This window comes from Centroberyx affinis, unplaced genomic scaffold (genome assembly GCF_046629955.1).
Source record: "Centroberyx affinis isolate AG114_WGS23_722 - 3 ecotype Tasmania unplaced genomic scaffold, CSIRO-AGI_Caff_v1 ptg003775l_1, whole genome shotgun sequence".
Lineage (NCBI taxonomy): Eukaryota > Metazoa > Chordata > Actinopteri > Beryciformes > Berycidae > Centroberyx > Centroberyx affinis.
Window position 1 is genome coordinate 10,001 of NW_027281650.1, and position 18,650 is coordinate 28,650.

At 37.9% G+C, this 18,650-nt stretch overlaps 1 protein-coding gene across 1 annotated transcript in view; it reads right to left on the reverse strand.

Moving 5' to 3' along the window:
• The window catches only part of LOC139662363 (another transcription unit protein-like), a gene marked incomplete at its 3' end in the record, with an annotated part of 24,743 nt that extends 9,784 nt beyond the window's left edge, over positions 1-14,959 (reverse strand). The window contains exons 1-7 of the mRNA XM_071541025.1: positions 14,739-14,959; positions 12,662-12,776; positions 11,504-11,586; positions 10,604-10,852; positions 6,197-6,297; positions 5,407-5,522; positions 2,452-2,848 (exon numbers count right to left, since the gene is read on the reverse strand). Of these exons, the coding sequence (XP_071397126.1) occupies positions 2,452-2,848; positions 5,407-5,522; positions 6,197-6,297; positions 10,604-10,852; positions 11,504-11,586; positions 12,662-12,775 (1,060 nt within the window). The remainder of the gene's footprint in view (positions 1-2,451; positions 2,849-5,406; positions 5,523-6,196; positions 6,298-10,603; positions 10,853-11,503; positions 11,587-12,661; positions 12,777-14,738) is intronic.
• Between the last annotated feature and the right edge of the window lie 3,691 nt (positions 14,960-18,650).

Below are 18,650 nucleotides of genomic sequence, written 5' to 3' on the forward strand. Positions count from 1 at the left end.
CTCTTAATAGGGAACTTAAATATAGTTGGGGAAAATATATTTTAGCATAATCCTGACTAAAACAACCAGATATCATGCAAGTACAGTTGAATATCTATGCTATTCCTCAATCACATGCACACATAGCACACTGCTTACTGCAGGGCTACAGAGGCCACGCCCCCTACATGCACTGTGCATTCCTGTGTATTTTTATTCATTTTTGAATGGGTTGGGTCGGGGGGATGAGTAATATTTAACTCAACATTCATGTTTTTGTTCTTCAATGAAAGAATTGATTGTTCAATAAAATATTTAACACTTGATAAAGTTCTACTTACAAATAAATCTGTTTTAATTGTATTATTTTGGATGGATGTCTGCTTATAACAAAACAAATATTTATGCTTGGATATGATACCTTTCCATTAAATTACCCTCAATTCCCAGTTAATTCCCATAAATTCCCATTAATTCCCATAAATTCCCATAAATTCCCATAATTCCCATGGAAAGTTTCCAATTTGGAATATTTCCAAAATTCCCCAGCTTAACTTCCCATGGAAATTTACCGGAAACTTTCCGGAAATTTACCGGACATTTTCCACCCCTTTGCAACCCTAACCGTGCGTCATGTTTTAGTTCATTCATGCGCACGAGATACAATTTGTTCCCTTGATTTCGTTAAACTGTGCAGTTCAGGAAAAAATGCAACTTAAAGGAACCTTTTAGGTATTGCAGATAGGCCTAGTAAGGATTTGGTATGTTAATATCCATTGTCTGTTTACACTGAATAGGCAAATCCCCCAAATATTGCATCATATTTATCCACTTAACCTTCAGGCCATGTAAACACAATCAGGTGCTGCAACACACCCAGGACAGGCCACATTTAAACATGATCACCAATATGTGACTGACTCTTTATAAGCTGCTGAAGAGCTCATGGATTAGATATCAGAGCACCATGTCACTGTTTAGAGGCACGTTTTGGCAATTTGTGTGAAAAAATAAAACGAGAGCTTGAATTGCATATCGTGCACGTTACAGTAAATCGTGGCCACGACAAATTATTTTTCTCCCGATGGGTCAGATGCAAAAGTACTATTTATTCAGCTGAGCTTGCATGAAGGTCCACTGACCAAAAGATGAACTGAATAAATTGTACTTTTGTGAGTTGAAAGCATCGTAACTGAATAAAAAAAGACTTTGTAATGGAAACACTGTGTTGATTCTACACATGGTGGGTTTGGAAACTACTTGTCAAATAGTTCAGTGATTCTCAACCCTTTTCATATCAAGAACCCCTAATTTAGTCCACATTAGAGCCACGGACCCCCATTTGATGAGATTTTGTCTCTCGGACCCAAATCTGAGAATATTTTTTATTGTCAGATATGATTTTGTCCAGAACTCCATGACTGTCTGTATTGTAGATAGAGAGATAACAGAGAAACTATGATCAAAACAGTCTTTCTAAAATGACAAAATAATGAAGTTTAACAATTCATCAGTTTACAGGGGACCCCCTGGAATGCACCCAAAGGACCCCTGGTGGTCCCCGGACCCCACGTTGAGAACCACTGAAATAGCAGATACACAATATCTTCCTTCTCATATCGTATATGAAGGAGAAGACAGAGTTTGTGTCGTAAACAAATGACTGATAATATATATAAAAAAAGAACTACTCATTCTGCAGATTTAAGTGATTTTAAGTAGAGCTGGGTGATAATTCAATATTATCGTTTATCGTCTTTCAGTGGAATCATATCGTGATGATATGAAGATATTTTAATATCGTGACACATTTCTGCTGTCTGAATTAATGATGACAAGCAAATTTTACTTAAAAACTCTCATAAAATGAGGTATGGTAGGAATATTATTTGAATATTTCTGTTTTGTTTGACATCACACCTAACATTACCATTTGGTTCAATGACATGAACATTAATTTCATTATTTAACATGATTTTGCATACATGAACCATATCGTGATTTATATTGATAGAGAAAAATCCTTATGATTATCATGATATTGATTTCAACCATATCGCCCAGCCCTAATTTTAAGTGAATCGCTTTCTTCAAGTTATTAAACCAACAAGTGGAACACCGAAATCTGGTCAGAAGAATTTCGGTGTTCCACTTGTTCAGACTGAAAGGTTTAATAAACACAAAGAAAGAGATTCACTTCAAAACACACTAGTTTTTTATATATCGTCAGAATCTGCTGTGTCGGCGTTCCTTTATGAGCTAGAAGTGATTTTCAGACTGTTCCTCCAGACAATGGCAGTGAATGGAGAGAGAAAAAAACACAATTCTCCAGTCTGGAGCAACAGATCACAGAATCACTGATTTTGGAGGTTTTACCATGGAGGAAGAGACACGACACAAGACTCTACCAGAGGCACACAGAGAGTTAAAGATTTCTTCATGGCTCTTTCATGAAGTCCTCGTTGTACTCACTCGGCTCTGACGGAGCTTGTTTTGGTCTCCTGAGCCTGAGGGAGAGAGACCTGGACGCCCTGCTCTCTCTCTCCCTCTCTCTCTCCCTCTCTCTCTCCCTCAGGTTTCCTCTGGCGGCGAGCCAGGACGTCCTGTTGAGGGTCAGCCGCCTCTCCTGCCTGTTCCTCGGCGAGATGGACGTCTTCAGGACGGAGGAAATGGAGGAGGAGGAAGATAAATCATTCTGGGCGTCCGCCGAGGTTCCGGTTCCGGTTCTGGTTCCGGTTCCGGTTCTGTCCGGGGAGACAAAGTCGTCGTCCGAGGTCCGGTCTGAGGTCCGGTCCGAGGAGCTGCCAGAGGTTCCAGACGACGGGGTCCTCCTCGACCGGTTCTGCTCAGGAGAACCGCTCCTCTCTCTCTGCAACAAGAAGGTTGAGTTTGAACCGCAGGTGCAAACGAACCCCGTCCCGTCTGTACAGCCGTCCCGTCTGGATTCATGACGTTCTTTTAGGGTTCTTGTGAATAAACAAAGTCACACAAAGGAAGTAACTATGGTAACTAGGGCCGGGTATCGTCAGGATTGTACCGATTCCGGTGCCATTTTCGATTCCTCCTATCGCTCAGATTCTTTATCAATTCCCTTATCAATTCCTACTGTCAGGGTGTTGTGAATTGTTTGATTTAAGCAATTAAATGAGGCAATTAATGTTTAGTTTGAATTGTATATCAAGAAATGTAAAAGATGTACTATTCACAGTATTTTCAGTTATAGTATTTACAGTAAATGTGACGTCATGAGAAACCTGGTAATGATGATTATTCAATGTTACTATGGATTTATTTACTTTGAAATGCCTTGTTCAAGCTACAGACAGAGATGCTTTTATTTTGAAGTTTCAAGGAAGTAGCTGCCCTCGCTCTGTCGCTCACTTGTGTATTCAAGATGTCGGATGCAAGGTCCGCTGTTTCTCCCCTTCAGTAGAATAAATGTTCAGAATGAACAAAACCCAAATTCTGGTCATTAAGATGAAGCTTCCACTACACAACACAGGGGTAAAAGACTAAATGCGGCTTTAGTGAAGTTAAGTTTGTTTTATTTCTACTCCTGTCTTAGAATTATCTTACTTTATTAGTTTATCTGTTTCTGTATTATGATGTTGTGTTTCTTTAGTAAATTTACTTATCTATATATTTATTTTTATAATTTCTTTTTTTGTTTGTTTTGTTTCACAGCTATTTTGGGTAGAGCAAGGACAATGCTTTGTTAAGTATTAAGGGTAGGCACAATAAGCTTAGGCTTCAGCCTACACCTTTTTTTTCCGGTCAGACAATATAATGTTAATATAATAATATAATGTTTATTTTGTTTTATTCTTGATGCTTTAGTATTATTTAAATCACTTTCATAACTGTATTAGTTGATATTGTGTAAAATTGACCAGAAAAAAAAAATAAACTAAACTAAAACTAAACTAAACTAAGAATTACTTTTCAAAACAGCTGAGGAACATTTGGCATTAGAACAAAATACAAGAACAAGTGAAACAAATGAAAGTAATTGGAGTAATATCACTTTATCGGGTCGTTCAGCGCGCTCTAACGGTAATTACTATTCTTTGAAGGGTCAAAGCTCCAGCAACACTTCTAGTATATAGAACAACTTTATTGTTAGACCAATTACTATTATTACCAATTACTATTTTTCCGGACAGCACTTGAAGGCAGCATCTGATGCTGCTGCAGTGACGGATGTTTCAGTGCAGAAAAAGTGCAGCAAATCTAGGAGATAACAAGATGAACCGGACTTTTGGGCCGATTGGCTTCACAGCACTTGGACTCTGCTGTAAATCCTCTGGCCTTTTTAATTTGCCGTTGCTGGAACTCTAAAGAAACTGTGTCCAGCAGCGTCTGTTGTTTTGTAGAAGACTGACAAGGTCGACGTCAAATTCTGTTGTTGTTTGCGACTGACGGCGCACCGGAAGGGTCAAAAAGGTTGTTGTGCTGCTACTGGAGAAGCATCCAGCTGTTCAAACTGTTTACAGTTTTTTCTGAAAGCTGAAACACTAACAGTGACTCTTGAAGCTCTATCTCTGAAACCATTAACACTTGTAGCCGATGCATTTACCAAGTGAGCCAAACTGAACGCACCTTCTCTGCTTTATACTCAGTTTGTCATTTTATAACACACTTTTTGCAAAACTGTAAACACAACTCACTGCTTTACTCTCAGAATGCACACTTTGCAATTTACAGTAATACATAACACACTTCTAGCAACACTGTAAACTCATGGCCAGACCCACAAAGAAGGCGAGATTTAGCCGAATTTTTTTTGTTTTCTTCTACTGCGCTTTTGTTGTTTGAGGAGTTTTACTGTAGAACATTTTGAGGAAGAAAAAACAAAAACTTTTTCCCCTCATTTGTATTGATAGTGTGTTATGTTTGGAATACACATCCATACTTTACACATTTGGATACCTGTGTGTATGTGTGTTTACTACATGTATGACAAAACTTTATTGCAAACTGCTCTGCCCTGCACACAGAAAAAGCAAAAGCCACAAGTGTTTTTCTTTTATACTATCAGTGTGTAGTTGGTGCTTCATGTGTTTATTCAAATGATGGTTTGTGTGAACTGTATTGATACAAAAACACACTTTTTTAAAAAGAGTTTGAAGAGTTTTGCAAGAATTGTTTGCTTTTGCAAGAGATGTATGATGTTTTGCTGGTTTGGTGTAAGGTTTTGTGGTTAGTGTGTGGAGTTTTGCAAAAATAGCCGATAGTTTCAAAGATAGTGCCTAAGCAATCAGGAAAAAACTGTAATGACTGAAAGGAGGAACCACTTATCGATTCTGGTGAATTTGGAACCAGGACCAAACTGGAACCGCTTCTCAATACGCAGCCGTAATACCAAACAAGAGAAGGCCGTGTTTACATCGTTTACTTTGCGGTCGAGCCGAGTCCAGCCCCTCTCACCTCAGGACGGTCCAGCTCTGCTGTGGCCCTCCTGGACTCCCAGCTCCCAGGATCCTCCAGGTCCAGGAGCGAGTCCACCGACTCGACAGAACTGCCTTTGATGGACAAGACTGAATCTGGAGGGAAAACATACAACACGTTTTATATATGCACAGTTCATATCCACGTTTCATCCAGACTTTTCAAAACCTGGAAACAGAGGTGGGGACTTGAGTCACATGACTTGGACTCGAGTCACAGTTGTAATCGTGTGACACTTGACGCATGAAGAGAAGACTTGAGACTTGACTCTGACTTGGGTTCTGGTGACTTGGGACTCGACTCTGACTTGGGTTCTGGTGACTTGAGACTTGACTTGACTTGGGTTCTGGTGACTTGGGACTTGACTCTGACTTGTACTCTGATGACTTGAAAAGGTTTCTAAAGTCTTGACTTGAGATCTTGTGTTTGTGTAAATGACTCAGATTGAAAGTGATGAGATTTGTTCCAGCAGACGACTGAATTTAAATTCTGTTTTCTGAATTTGTATGGAATGATTGAATTTATTGAAGTTGAAACTGATTCTAGAAATCAAACTCATGATGCTCTTACCGAGTTTTTATCCTATTAAAACCATATTGCATTGAAAAGTCCTAGATATTTAGTTTTCTTTAAGATATTAAATTGATACTGGACTCTTGATTTGTTCTGACTTGACTTGCTGTTCTACATTTAGACTTGAGAATTGACATTAATGACTTGGACTTGACTTGAAACCATGAAAACTGAAAAGCTCAGATCTCCGCCTCACCGCTGAACTCGGAGCTGCTCCTCTTCTTCTGTGGTGGAGAGAGACCCTCCAGCTTCCCGTTGGGCTGCAGCAGTCTGTCTGACGCTCGCTTAGGACGCCATCTGGTGGAAAGAACAGGCAACAGCAGTTTGGTAACTTAACAATCACGTGATTTTCCATGCAATTATATACACCTATTCCAGTGGTTCTCAACGTGGGGTCCGGGGACCACCAGGGCAGGGGTCCTTGAGGGGGATCCGGCCGGTCCCCAGAAAATGTATTAAGTGTTACACTTCAACATTACTTCATTTCACAAAGTTTACACAATTAGAGAATGTAGCAGAATGACTGTTCTGATCATAGTGTCTCTGTTATCTCTCTACCTGCAATACAGACAGTCATGGAGTTCTGGACAAAATCATATCTGACAATAAAAATATTCTCAGATTTGGGTCCAAGAGACAAAATCTCATCAAATGTGGACTAAATTGGGATCCTTGATATGAAAAAGGTTGAGAAACACTGACCAATTGAACAATAAATGGCAAAAAAAATAACATTTTTATTTTCTTGTATTTTTGTATCAAAATCCCCATTACCCACTCCATTCTCAAAATAGTTTCACTGGGACTCTGATGCACATACAGTACTGTGCAAAAGTCATAAAGCAAAGATGCTTTCAAAACTAATGAAATGAAAAGTTTCTGAATATCAAACATTTACAATAAACAGCAGTCTACTGACACACTAATGCAGAAAACAAATAAACATCTAAGACTTCAAAGACATTTATATAAACTGTATCTCTATTTAATGCTATAGCAAATCTCTTTTTATCTAGGCAAGTCATTGTCAGTGTTTGTACATTTGTATTCATGAGGTTTTTGATAATGGAGTTTGTTTTGGGAACGATCTGATTGGTCCATGTGGATCCACCTAACCCGTATGCACTACCGCTCAAAAGTTTGGACACACATACATTACTATTTCCCACATTTTAGAAGAACAGTAAAGAATCAAAACTATGAAATAACACAAATGGAATTCTGCAGCGACCAAAAAAAACTGTTAAACAAATCAAAACTATCTTATATTTTAGATTCTTTGGAGAGAAATTCATACATAGGATCAACTTCACTATTTATATTTGTCTAAGAAACTCATTTCAAGCATTTAAGCAGAAGACTGTAGATCAGAACGGCTTTAAGAGAATGAAACAGAACATTCAGGTGCTGTCAGACGGTCTCTCTCGTCTCTGTAGAAAAGCTGGTGAAGGTCTTTGTAGGGCTGGGCAATATATCAATATTATATCGATATCCTGATATGAGACTAGATATCGTCTTAGATTGTGGATATGGTAATATGGTGATATGGCATAAGTGTCTTTTCCTGGTTTTAAAGGCTGCATTACAGTAAAGTGATGTCATTTTCTGAACTTACCAGACTGTTCTAGCTGTTCTATTATTTGTCTTTACCCACTTAGTCATTATATCCACATTACTGATGATTATTTATCAAAAATCTCATTGTGTAAATATTTTGTGAAAGCACCAATAGTCATCCCTACAATATTGTCGCAATATCGATATCGAGGTATTTGGTCAAAAATATCATGATATTTGATTTTGTCCATATCGCCCAGCCCTACTTACAACTGAACATTTAGCCCACTGTGTAGAAAATACCGAGATATATATATCGTGTATCGTCATTCAGCCTAAAAATACCGAGATATGAGTTTTGGTCCATATCGCCCAGCCCAAGGTCTTTGTACTGAAATGTTGTTCTCAATAAAACCTTCTTTAGTTGCGAGTGAAACAGACGGTATGCAAAACACTTAGCTGCATCTGCTTTACATGAATGCAAACTTTACCGACAGCCAGCTCTCTAGGAAAAGCTGCGAGAGACGAAGCCGAGCGACATGAATTCCACCCTAAACGACGTTCGGTAAGATTTAGCCGACATCGCAACCGGCATTTATCCTTCACTTCGTACTGAGGACATGAATCTGTCCGTCTGCGTCGGGTTTTGACGGCGTGTCTGTAGGAAAGAGCGCTCAGATCCTAATTTTCATATCTGTATCTGCGTCTGTGGGGAACTTTGTGACGAACCCGTTTTGTTAAGAACGCTTCATGAAGAAATTTGGATTCTCACTGATGCAGCTGCTGTATTCCTCCGTCAGACCCGGGTCAGTTCATCTTTTAAATTTGCACGCTTGCTTGATATGGAGGTCTCTGCTTGTACAGGTGCTGAGTGGAGTTTGGCAGACCTGATGGGCTAAAACAGACTCTGAGACAGAAACTGAATAGAAATGCATTGCACTCTATCTGATCTGCAGTGTTTCCCGTAGTGTTTTGAGGCTGTGGGGGTCATTTTGGTTCTCAGACCCATCCATTGATTTATTCCCTCCACCCACCCAGACAGATCAGTTCAAGTAGAGGCCACACTTTAAGGCTGCGTTCCTCCATCATGTTCAGATCGGTTTATTCTCCTCCTGTAGTTCAGTTGGTTTGTCCAGGTGAACAATGACCTCTGACCTCTGGTGGCACCAAATAACGACAGCGAGAGTCTCAGTCCTCTAACAAGAGAACTGACACTCCATGAGACCCCCCCCCCCCCCCCGGCTGCAGCACCACATGTGTTGTTTAGATCACAACTGCACAAGCTTTTAAACTTATAAATAATAATAACAATAATCTACTAGTGGAGACGAGACCAAGAGTCTAACGGCCACGCAACGCGATTGAGATGTAATATATAATATAATATAGATATAATATATAATATTGTAAACCAACTGTAAACTGATACAATGTAAACTGATACAATATAAACTGATATAACTGATATAATGTAAACTGATATAATGTAAACTGATATAATGTAAACTGATATAACTGATATAATGTAAACTGATATAACTGATATAATGTAAACTGATATAATGTAAACTGATATAACTGATATAATGTAAACTGATATAATGTAAACTGATATAACTGATATAATGTAAACTGATATAATGTAAACTGATATAATGTAAACTGATATAACTGATATAATGTAAACTGATATAATGTAAACTGATATAATGTAAACTGATATAACTGATATAATGTAAACTGATATAACTGATATAATGTAAACTGATATAACTTATATAATGTAAACTGATATAATGTAAACTGATATAACTGATATAATGTAAACTGATATAACTGATATAATGTAAACTGATATAACTGATATAATGTAAACTGATATAATGTAAACTGATATAACTGATATAATGTAAACTGATATAATGTAAACTGATATAACTGATATAATGTAAACTGATATAATGTAAACTGATATAACTTATATAATGTAAACTGACATAATGTAAACTAATATAACTGATATAATGTAAACTGATATAACTTATATAATGTAAACTGATATAATGTAAACTGATATAACTGATATAATATAAACTGATATAACTGATATAATGTAAACTGATATAATGTAAACTGATATAATGTAAACTGATATAACTGATATAATGTAAACTGATATAACTTATATAATGTAAACTGACATAATGTAAACTGATATAACTGATATAATGTAAACTGATATAACTTAGATAATGTAAACTGACAAAATGTAAACTGATATAACTGATATAATGTAAACTGATATAACTGATATAATGTAAACTGATATAACTGATAAAATGTAAACTGATATAATGTAAAGTGATAAAATGTAAACTGATATAATGTAAAGTGATAAAATGTAAACTGATATAATGTAAAGTGATACAATGTAAACTGATATAATGTAAACTGATAAAATGTAAACTGATAAAATGTAAACTGAAATAATGTAAACTGATATAACTGATATAATGTAAACTGATATAACTGATATAATGTAAACTGATATAACTGATATAATGTAAAGTGATAAAATGTAAACTGATATAATGTAAACTGATAAAATGTAAACTGATATAATGTAAAGTGATAAAATGTAAACTGATATAATGTAAAGTGATAAAATGTAAACTGATATAATGTAAACTGATACAATGTAAAGTGATATAATGTAAAGTGATAAAATGTAAACTGATATAATGTAAACTGATACAATGTAAACTGATATAATGTAATAATGTAAACTGATATAACTGATATAATGTAAACTGATATAACTGATATAATGTAAACTGATATAACTGATATAATGTAAACTGATATAACTGATATAATGTAAAGTGATAAAATGTAAACTGATATAATGTAAACTGATATAACTGATATAATGTAAAGTGATAAAATGTAAACTGATATAATGTAAAGTGATAAAATGTAAACTGATATAATGTAAACTGATACAATGTAAAGTGATATAATGTAAAGTGATATTATGTAAACTGACCCGTTTGATAAGCAGGAAGAGGGAGACTCAGCTGGTCTTTGTCCCGGTTGGCGTGTCTGTGTCCCAGATCCTGATTGGTGGTTACATGTGCTTTTTGCGGAGTGATCTGCCCTGTGATTGGCTGAATATGACCCCAGAGTCCTCCCGGGCCTCTGATTGGCTGTTGACACGCCTGAGTCCTCTTTGGTTGGGCAGCCGATTCCCAGCAGCGTTTTCACCACGTCTCTCAGCAGAGGCTTGACAGGCGCACTGCCAACACACACACACAAACACACACACACACACACACACACACACACACACACACACACACACACACACACACACACACACACACACAGTGACCAGAGTGTGTTTCAGTGTAGTGCTGCTCTTAAAGTCACAAGGAAACGGCATTTTGATGGTTTCTTTCTTCCATAATTCGATGTTGTACTTTGCCGGTTGAAACAGGATGTTGATTAGCTGATCGACATAAAATTAATCAATTATAATTCTGATAATCAATGAATTGTTTTAGTCAATTATCAAGTAAGAATACCAAACATTTCCTGGTTCCAGCTTCACAGATTTGCTGCTTTTCTCTGTTTCATCTCATTATTAAATGAATCTTTTGTGTTTTCTGTCTGCTGAGGAAGAAATCTGAAGAATCACTTTAGACTCTGAACTGTGATGGACATTTGTCTTTATTTTGGACATTTTATACACTAAATGATTAATCGAGCAGTCGAAAAAAAAAAACGATAGATTAATCGATAATGAAAATAATCATTAGTTGCAGCCCTAGTGTGGTTGGTGAAGCAATGCAGTGGGAAATGTTGTGCCCAGGATAAGAAAAGCTGAATCTCTCTGTATGATGATGTGTAAACATTTTCATCTAAAGAAGTCAGAGTCGATACGAACCTCTCTCTCTCCAGTCTGGAGCCGAGGCCGTTCCCAGCATGCACTCTGTCAGCCCGGCCTCTACTGGACTGCTCCCAGTTTTTCTGTTTAGTGAAAAAAAAAAAGAAGTGGCATTAATGAAGTCCAACTACTGTGTCTGGAACATAACTATAATGATAAAAATAACACTAGCAATATCAATACTAATAATAATCAAAGTGAAAAGGTTTATTGATCTCAACCATGATAAGCAAAAAGTTTCTCCAAAAGGCATTAAATATCTTTCTGTCTTTTCTGTTGAAAGAACCAGCAGATCAGATATACCGCCTTAAAAGAACCAGCAGATCACATATACCGCCTTAAAAGAACCAGCAGATCAGATATACCACCTAAAACCAGCAGATCACATATACCGCCTTAAAAGAACCAGCAGATCAGATATACCGCCTTAAAAGAACCAGCAGATCACATATACCGCCTTAAAAGAACCAGCAGAACAGATATACCACCTTAAAAGAACCAGCAGATCACATATACCGCCTTAAAAGAACCAGCAGATCAGATATACCACGTTAAAAGAACCAGCAGATCACATATACCACCTAAAACCAGCAGATCACATATACCGCCTTAAAAGAACCAGCAGGTCCGATATACCGCCTTAAAAGAACCAGCAGATCACATATACCACCTTAAAAGAACCAGCAGATCAGATATACCGCCTTAAAAGAACCAGCAGAACAGATATACGACCTTAAAAGAACCAGCAGATCACATATACCACCTTAAAAGAAGCAGCAGAACAGATATACCACCTTAAAAGAACCAGCAGGTCCAATATACCACCTTAAAAGAACCAGCAGAACAGATATATCACCTTAAAAGAAGCAGCAGAACAGATATACCACCTTAAAAGAACCAGCAGGTCCAATATACCACCTTAAAAGAACCAGCAGAACAGATATACCACCTTAAAAGAAGCAGCTATACCACCTTAAAAGAACCAGCAGAACAGATATATCACCTTAAAAGAAGCAGCAGGTCCGATATACCACCTTAAAAGAAGCAGCAGAACAGATATACCACCTTAAAAGAAGCAGCAGAACAGATATACCACCTTAAAAGAAGCAGCAGAACAGATATACCACCTTAAAAGAAGCAGCAGAACAGATATACCACCTTAAAAGCTCCGGCCTCGTCCTGCAGACGGGACAGAGGCGACTGCATGTGCAGGCAGGCCGAGCCGCCGTCCGCTGGCTGTTTCCTCTTGGGGATTTTGAATGGAGAAGCCATGCTGGGGGGGGTGGAGAGAGAGAGGGGGGGGGAGAGAGAGAGAGAGAGAGAGAGGGAGAGAGAGAGAGAGAGAGAGGGAGAGAGAGAGAGAGAGACAGAGAGAGGGAGGGAGAGAGAGAGAGAGAGAGAGGGAGGGAGGGAGAGAGGGGAGGGAGGGAGAGAGAGAGAGACAGAGAGAGGGAGGGAGGGAGAGAGAGAGAGACAGAGAGAGGGAGGGAGGGAGAGAGAGAGAGAGAGAGAGAGAGGGAGGGAGGGAGGGAGGGAGGGAGGGAGAGAGAGAGAGACAGAGAGAGGGAGGGAGGGAGATAGAGAGAGAGAGAGAGAGGGAGAGGGAGAGAGGGAGAGGGAGGGAGGGAGGGAGGGAGAGAGAGAGAGAGAGAGAGAGAGAGAGAGGGAGGGAGGGAGAGAGAGAGAGAGAGAGAGAGAGAGGGAGGGAGGGAGGGAGGGAGGGAGGGAGAGAGAGAGAGACAGAGAGAGGGAGGGAGGGAGGAGAGAGAGAGAGAGAGAGAGAGGGAGGGAGGGAGGGAGGGAGGGAGGGAGAGAGAGAGAGACAGAGAGAGGGAGGGAGGGAGATAGAGAGAGAGAGAGAGAGGGAGAGGGAGAGAGGGAGAGGGAGGGAGGGAGGGAGAGAGAGAGAGAGAGACAGAGAGAGGGAGGGAGGGAGAGAGAGAGAGAGAGAGAGAGAGGGAGAGAGAGAGAGAGAGAGAGAGAGAGAGAGAGAGAGAGAGAGAGGAGAGAGAGAGAGAGAGACTTTAGCAGACAGCAGGAGATGGAAACTAAAGTCCAAACCTCCTCCAGTGTTTTAAGAGTTTTTAAATTAAAGCAGCAGGTAGGTTAGTCCACTCTAAACATCATTTGTATTTTGGACTCTGGATCATATGGAGTCCTATTCTATTATTTTTTTAATCAATAACCAATAACCAGTAAATTAGTGAACAGTTCCTTGTGAATGAATCCACCAGCCATTCCAGCAGGTGGGTTTCCTGCCTCTAGCAGCTGGATGGAAACTCAGCAGGTTCACCTCAGGAACAGTGCTGCAGAGGCTGGTTCAGGTTTCCCAACCTTGGGACCCTGGACCCTTCATATTAAATACTGCGTATTATACTGAAACCGGTCCTGATCAGGCCTTGTTTATCTGATGCTCCTCTCCAGAACAGGCTGCAGTGAGCAGGTGGACAGACTGAATCTGTGACCTTTCATCACGGAACAGTCTCTCTAACCGCTATGCCAGCCTGCCTCCTAACAATAAGTAAAAAAGACTAAGTTATAGGAATAATAACATCGTTTGGAACCCCTCCTTTACATGGAGAGGTCGTCATACTAAACTCCTTTTAAAACTCGGTCAGTGTAATGCGGCCTTGCTTATCGGCAAAGATGCAGACCTCACAAAATATGGCTCGACCTTTTGTTGATGATGAATTGTTGGGAGAAACTCGTTGATTTGGCATAGACATAATGCACCAAGAAGCAGCACTTCATATTAATGAAATGTCAACCTTTATAACCGGTTGGCCGATTAGTCCCCGTCTCCTTTCACTGAAATGCAAAGTTGTGGCTCGCTAGCAAGTCAATTCTGAAAGTTGTGGTTTTATTGAACCTAAGTGCTACTTGGTGGATTACTTGTGTGCCGAATTTACCAGGAGACCCTCCAGGTTCCAAAAAGGTCTCAAGTTATGTTCTACCTCATATGTATGCTTTCCGATAACCAGGGCCAAACTAAACCGAGACATTTTTAAATGGAGTTCAGCGTGACGTCGGTACATAACCAGGACTGGAGGGGGAACCTGCTGAGAAGCAGCTTTAGCAAGGATGCTTCATCTACAGCTAGCCTCCAGCAAAGCAAATGGGACCAAGCGATCTTGTAATTCAGTATTTCGATAAATTAACAAGACAATTCTGTATTAGTGCAAACAGAAAGATAAAACGGCACGCGCGGCGCCTCTGTGGGAACAACATTACCAACCTAATGTCAGCTGGTAGAGCCACCTAAACTCCTAGCTAGCCGGCTAGCTAGTTAGCTCCTGCCAGGTTTCTCCTCGTCAGACAGTCATGAAGCTCGCGGCCGGCTCGTCAGGCAGCAGACAGACAGACGGCTGCTGTCCGGCTGATGGAAATTAAATGCAAATTTTTAGAAGTACATCTGTATCAACTCCGGTACCGGCAGAAGCTGCTTTCCGCCAAAGCTTTAGCAGTACAGCAGCGATATGACAACATTACCGACGTCAGCTAACGTAACGCCAACTTCCTCTTTACGTGGTGACGTTTTGGATGTTCCAGCTCGTACGTAAACGGCAACTTTTTTATGTTCAGGTGAAGTCACTAGATGGGGCTGCAGGATAAAAAAAAAAAAAAAAAAAAAGTATTTAATCGTTTAACGTAATTATAATTATTTTTTAATTCATTCACTTATTTTCTTTTTTTCATTTGTTTCTAATATTATTAAAATGATCTATATGTAAAATGTATTGAGAAAAATATACACAGAAAAAGAAAGATTTACAAGTACATCACATGTACAGAAAAATCAGTAAAAACAGTAAAAAAAAAATGTTTTAAAAAAAGAGGAATAGCCTAAGGAAAAAGGAAAATTTGGGAAATAATACAAAAATATATTAATATAAGAATGCACTAGCTATGCATTTCAGTTTATCTCTGTTGACGTTTCATTATATGATTTCATCAAGTTTACATTCTTCTTATTGTTGGCCAGTTGTGACTTCAGAAAAAATGCAAACAGAAAAACTTCGGTCATTTCTGTGTAAAACTTTTGAGTTTAAAAAGAAAAAAGAGCAGCAAGGATAATAAAATCAACTCCTGTTTCAAATGACCTGTATCTAGTAGCAGTAGTTTATTCGATTCTTTTTTTTTTTTTTTTTTTTTTTTTTGAGTTTCTAGCCTATTCTATAAGCTTTAGATTCAGGTTCAGATTCAGATCGGTAGACCTAGAGGTACATAATATGAGGAATTTAGCTTGATACATTGGTGCGGTGCAAATAGCGCAATATACAGACACAAGCAATAGCTAAATAGACAATAATCGTAATAATAATAATAATAATAATAATACAATACATTTATATAGCGCTTTTCTCAGTGCTCAAAGACGCTTTACAAACACAGGATAAAACAATTTTAATAGAGATATATATAAAAGATAAAAAAAAATAGATGAGAAAAGGAAATATATAAAAAAAAAGTGTGAGTTGTGAGACGAGAGGCAGGAAAGGGGGAGAGGGGAGGAGTAGAAGATTAGAGGTCAAAAGCAAGAGTGAATAGGTGGGTTTTGAGGGCTTTTTTTTTAAAGCCCTCCATATATACAAGCAGTGCTATTACCAGTTAAAAACAAGAATAGCACAAGAAAAAATATGACTGTATAAGGTATAAAAATGTACAGTGCGATAAATTAAATAGATTAAACATACATGTCTGTGTGTGTGTGTGTGTGTGTGTGTGTGTGTCTGTGTGTGTGTGTGTACGTGGGAGTGGGAGATGAGATTAAGGGAGTATTTGAGTATTTGTGAGTTTGAATAACAGGAACAAATGAGAGACATGAGACTTTTATACAAACCTGCCTGGTCTCGATTTAGCAGCAGATTCACTTGTTATGTTTCCTCATTGGCTAACTGAGGTCATGTGACTGTCAGTTCGAGGAAGTAGTTCTGCTTGACGAGTTTTGTTTTCCTCGCGCTGCTCGGTGTCTCCTCGGACAGATTTTACTTGTAAGTCTTTGTTTGTTACTTTATAGTTTTTTTTAAGTTTTTTTTTTGCAAAGTGTTCCTGTAAACGGCTAAAAAATAATCCTAACGTTCATCTGGCAAAACCGAAAACTAACTTCCATCCAAACCAAACGCTGACCGCAGAGGAAACTGACTCCGTGACGTCACACGCATTTCAAAATAACGGATTGACAACTGAGAGAAAATCAGGAATCAGAGAGAGGCTTTTCACCAAGCAGGATCAGAACAAACAGGTAACTGAGAAAAATGTGAATTATATTATATTATATTATATTATATTATGTTATATTATATTATATTAATCAATTTAAATGTGTAAAACAAAACTTGAATAATAGATTTAGGAATATGTTTCTGATTTCTCATAATGAACAAAATTTCAAAATTTTTCATATTTTTTTTGTATTTTTTTTGTATTTGTCAGTCATGCGTTTAATTGCATGCTTCTAACATTTCCTGTGTTAATGACTGATGGAGTGACGTTCAGACTGACTGATTTATGACTGATTTATTAACAGAATTGACTCATAGTGGTTGAATGTCCAGTACATTATTATATATAGATCTACATCACTATTGGATCATTTGAAAACAAAAGAATGAAGGAGTCCAAAGTGTTAGCTGTGATGTCAAACAAAAAAAACTAATATTCCTGTAACTCATTTAGTCAGAGTTTTTAAATAAAATGTGCTTGTTCAGACAGCAGAACTGTGTCACGATATCCAACATCTCCATAAATCATCAGATAACTAACGATTATTTTCATTGTCGATTAATCTGTTGATTATTTTCTCGATTAATCGATTAGTTGTTTGGTCTATAAAATGTCAGAAAATGGTGAAAATGTGGATCAGTGTTTCCCAAAGCCCAAGATGACGTCCTCAAATGTCTTGTTTTGTCCACAACCCAAAGATATTCAGTTTACTGTCATAGAGGAGGAAAGAAACCAGAAAATATTCACATTTAAGAAGCTGGAATCAGAGAATTTTGACTTAATTTTCTTAAAAAAAATTACTCAAACCGATTAATCGATTATCAAAATAGTTGGCGATTAATTTAATAGTTGACAACTAATCGATTAATCGATTAATCGTTGCAGCTCTACAGAGAACACCATCAGCCACATCTTCTCTGTTCACTAACTGTCACCTCAAACCACATGCACATCCCATGGGGACTCGAGTCACATGACTTGGACTCGAGTCACATGACTTGGACTCGAGTCACATGACTTGGACTCGAGTCACAGTTTTAACCGCTTGAGACTTGACTTGGGTTCTGGTGACTTGGGACTTGAGCCTCCAGACCTGAGACTCGAGCAAAGTTGACTTGGTCACGCCTGTGGATCAAATATATATAACATAAGAAGTGGAAATCATATCAATTAATAGGATAATTGATTGATGTTCTCCTGTTAAATAATTCACCCGTTATCATATTCCAGTTTTGCCTAAACACATTTTCTGAAACATGGTTGACGTTTCAAAGCAGCAGATCACTTTATTTAATATCCAGTCTGTCGGTTTGTTCCCTGCTGGCTGTGATCTTCAGGGTTTGCACAGTGAACATCTTTTGAGCTGCAACTAATTATTTTCATTATCAATTAATCCATCCATTATTTTTTTAGATTAATGGATTAATCATTTACTCTGTAAAATGTCTAAAAAAAATAAAATAAAAAAACAATACACATGCATGGACACACACACACACACACAGGGAGAAAGCATGTGATACATCTTGACAGGTATTTCAAAATTATTTAAATAAATAGAATTAAGTATATATATATATATAATAAATATTCTATTTATTATATATATATATATATATATATATATATATATATATATATATTTATTCTTGCTGTCTTATTGCTTTGATGTCACTATTGTATTTACTCCTATTACTGCTTCTATAATTTTTATTTTCTTTTATCTTGTGGTTTCGTTGCTTTGCCTCTGGTGATGCTGACTGACTGTCTGTCTGTCTGACTGTCTGTCTGACTGTCTGACTGTCTGTCTGCTGGAAATCACTTTGAGCGGCTTCTCTGCATGAAAGGTGCTATACAAATAAAGTTATTATAATTATTACTTTTCTTATTTATAAGATTAAGCGATTTCAGGAGTGAGTCCATT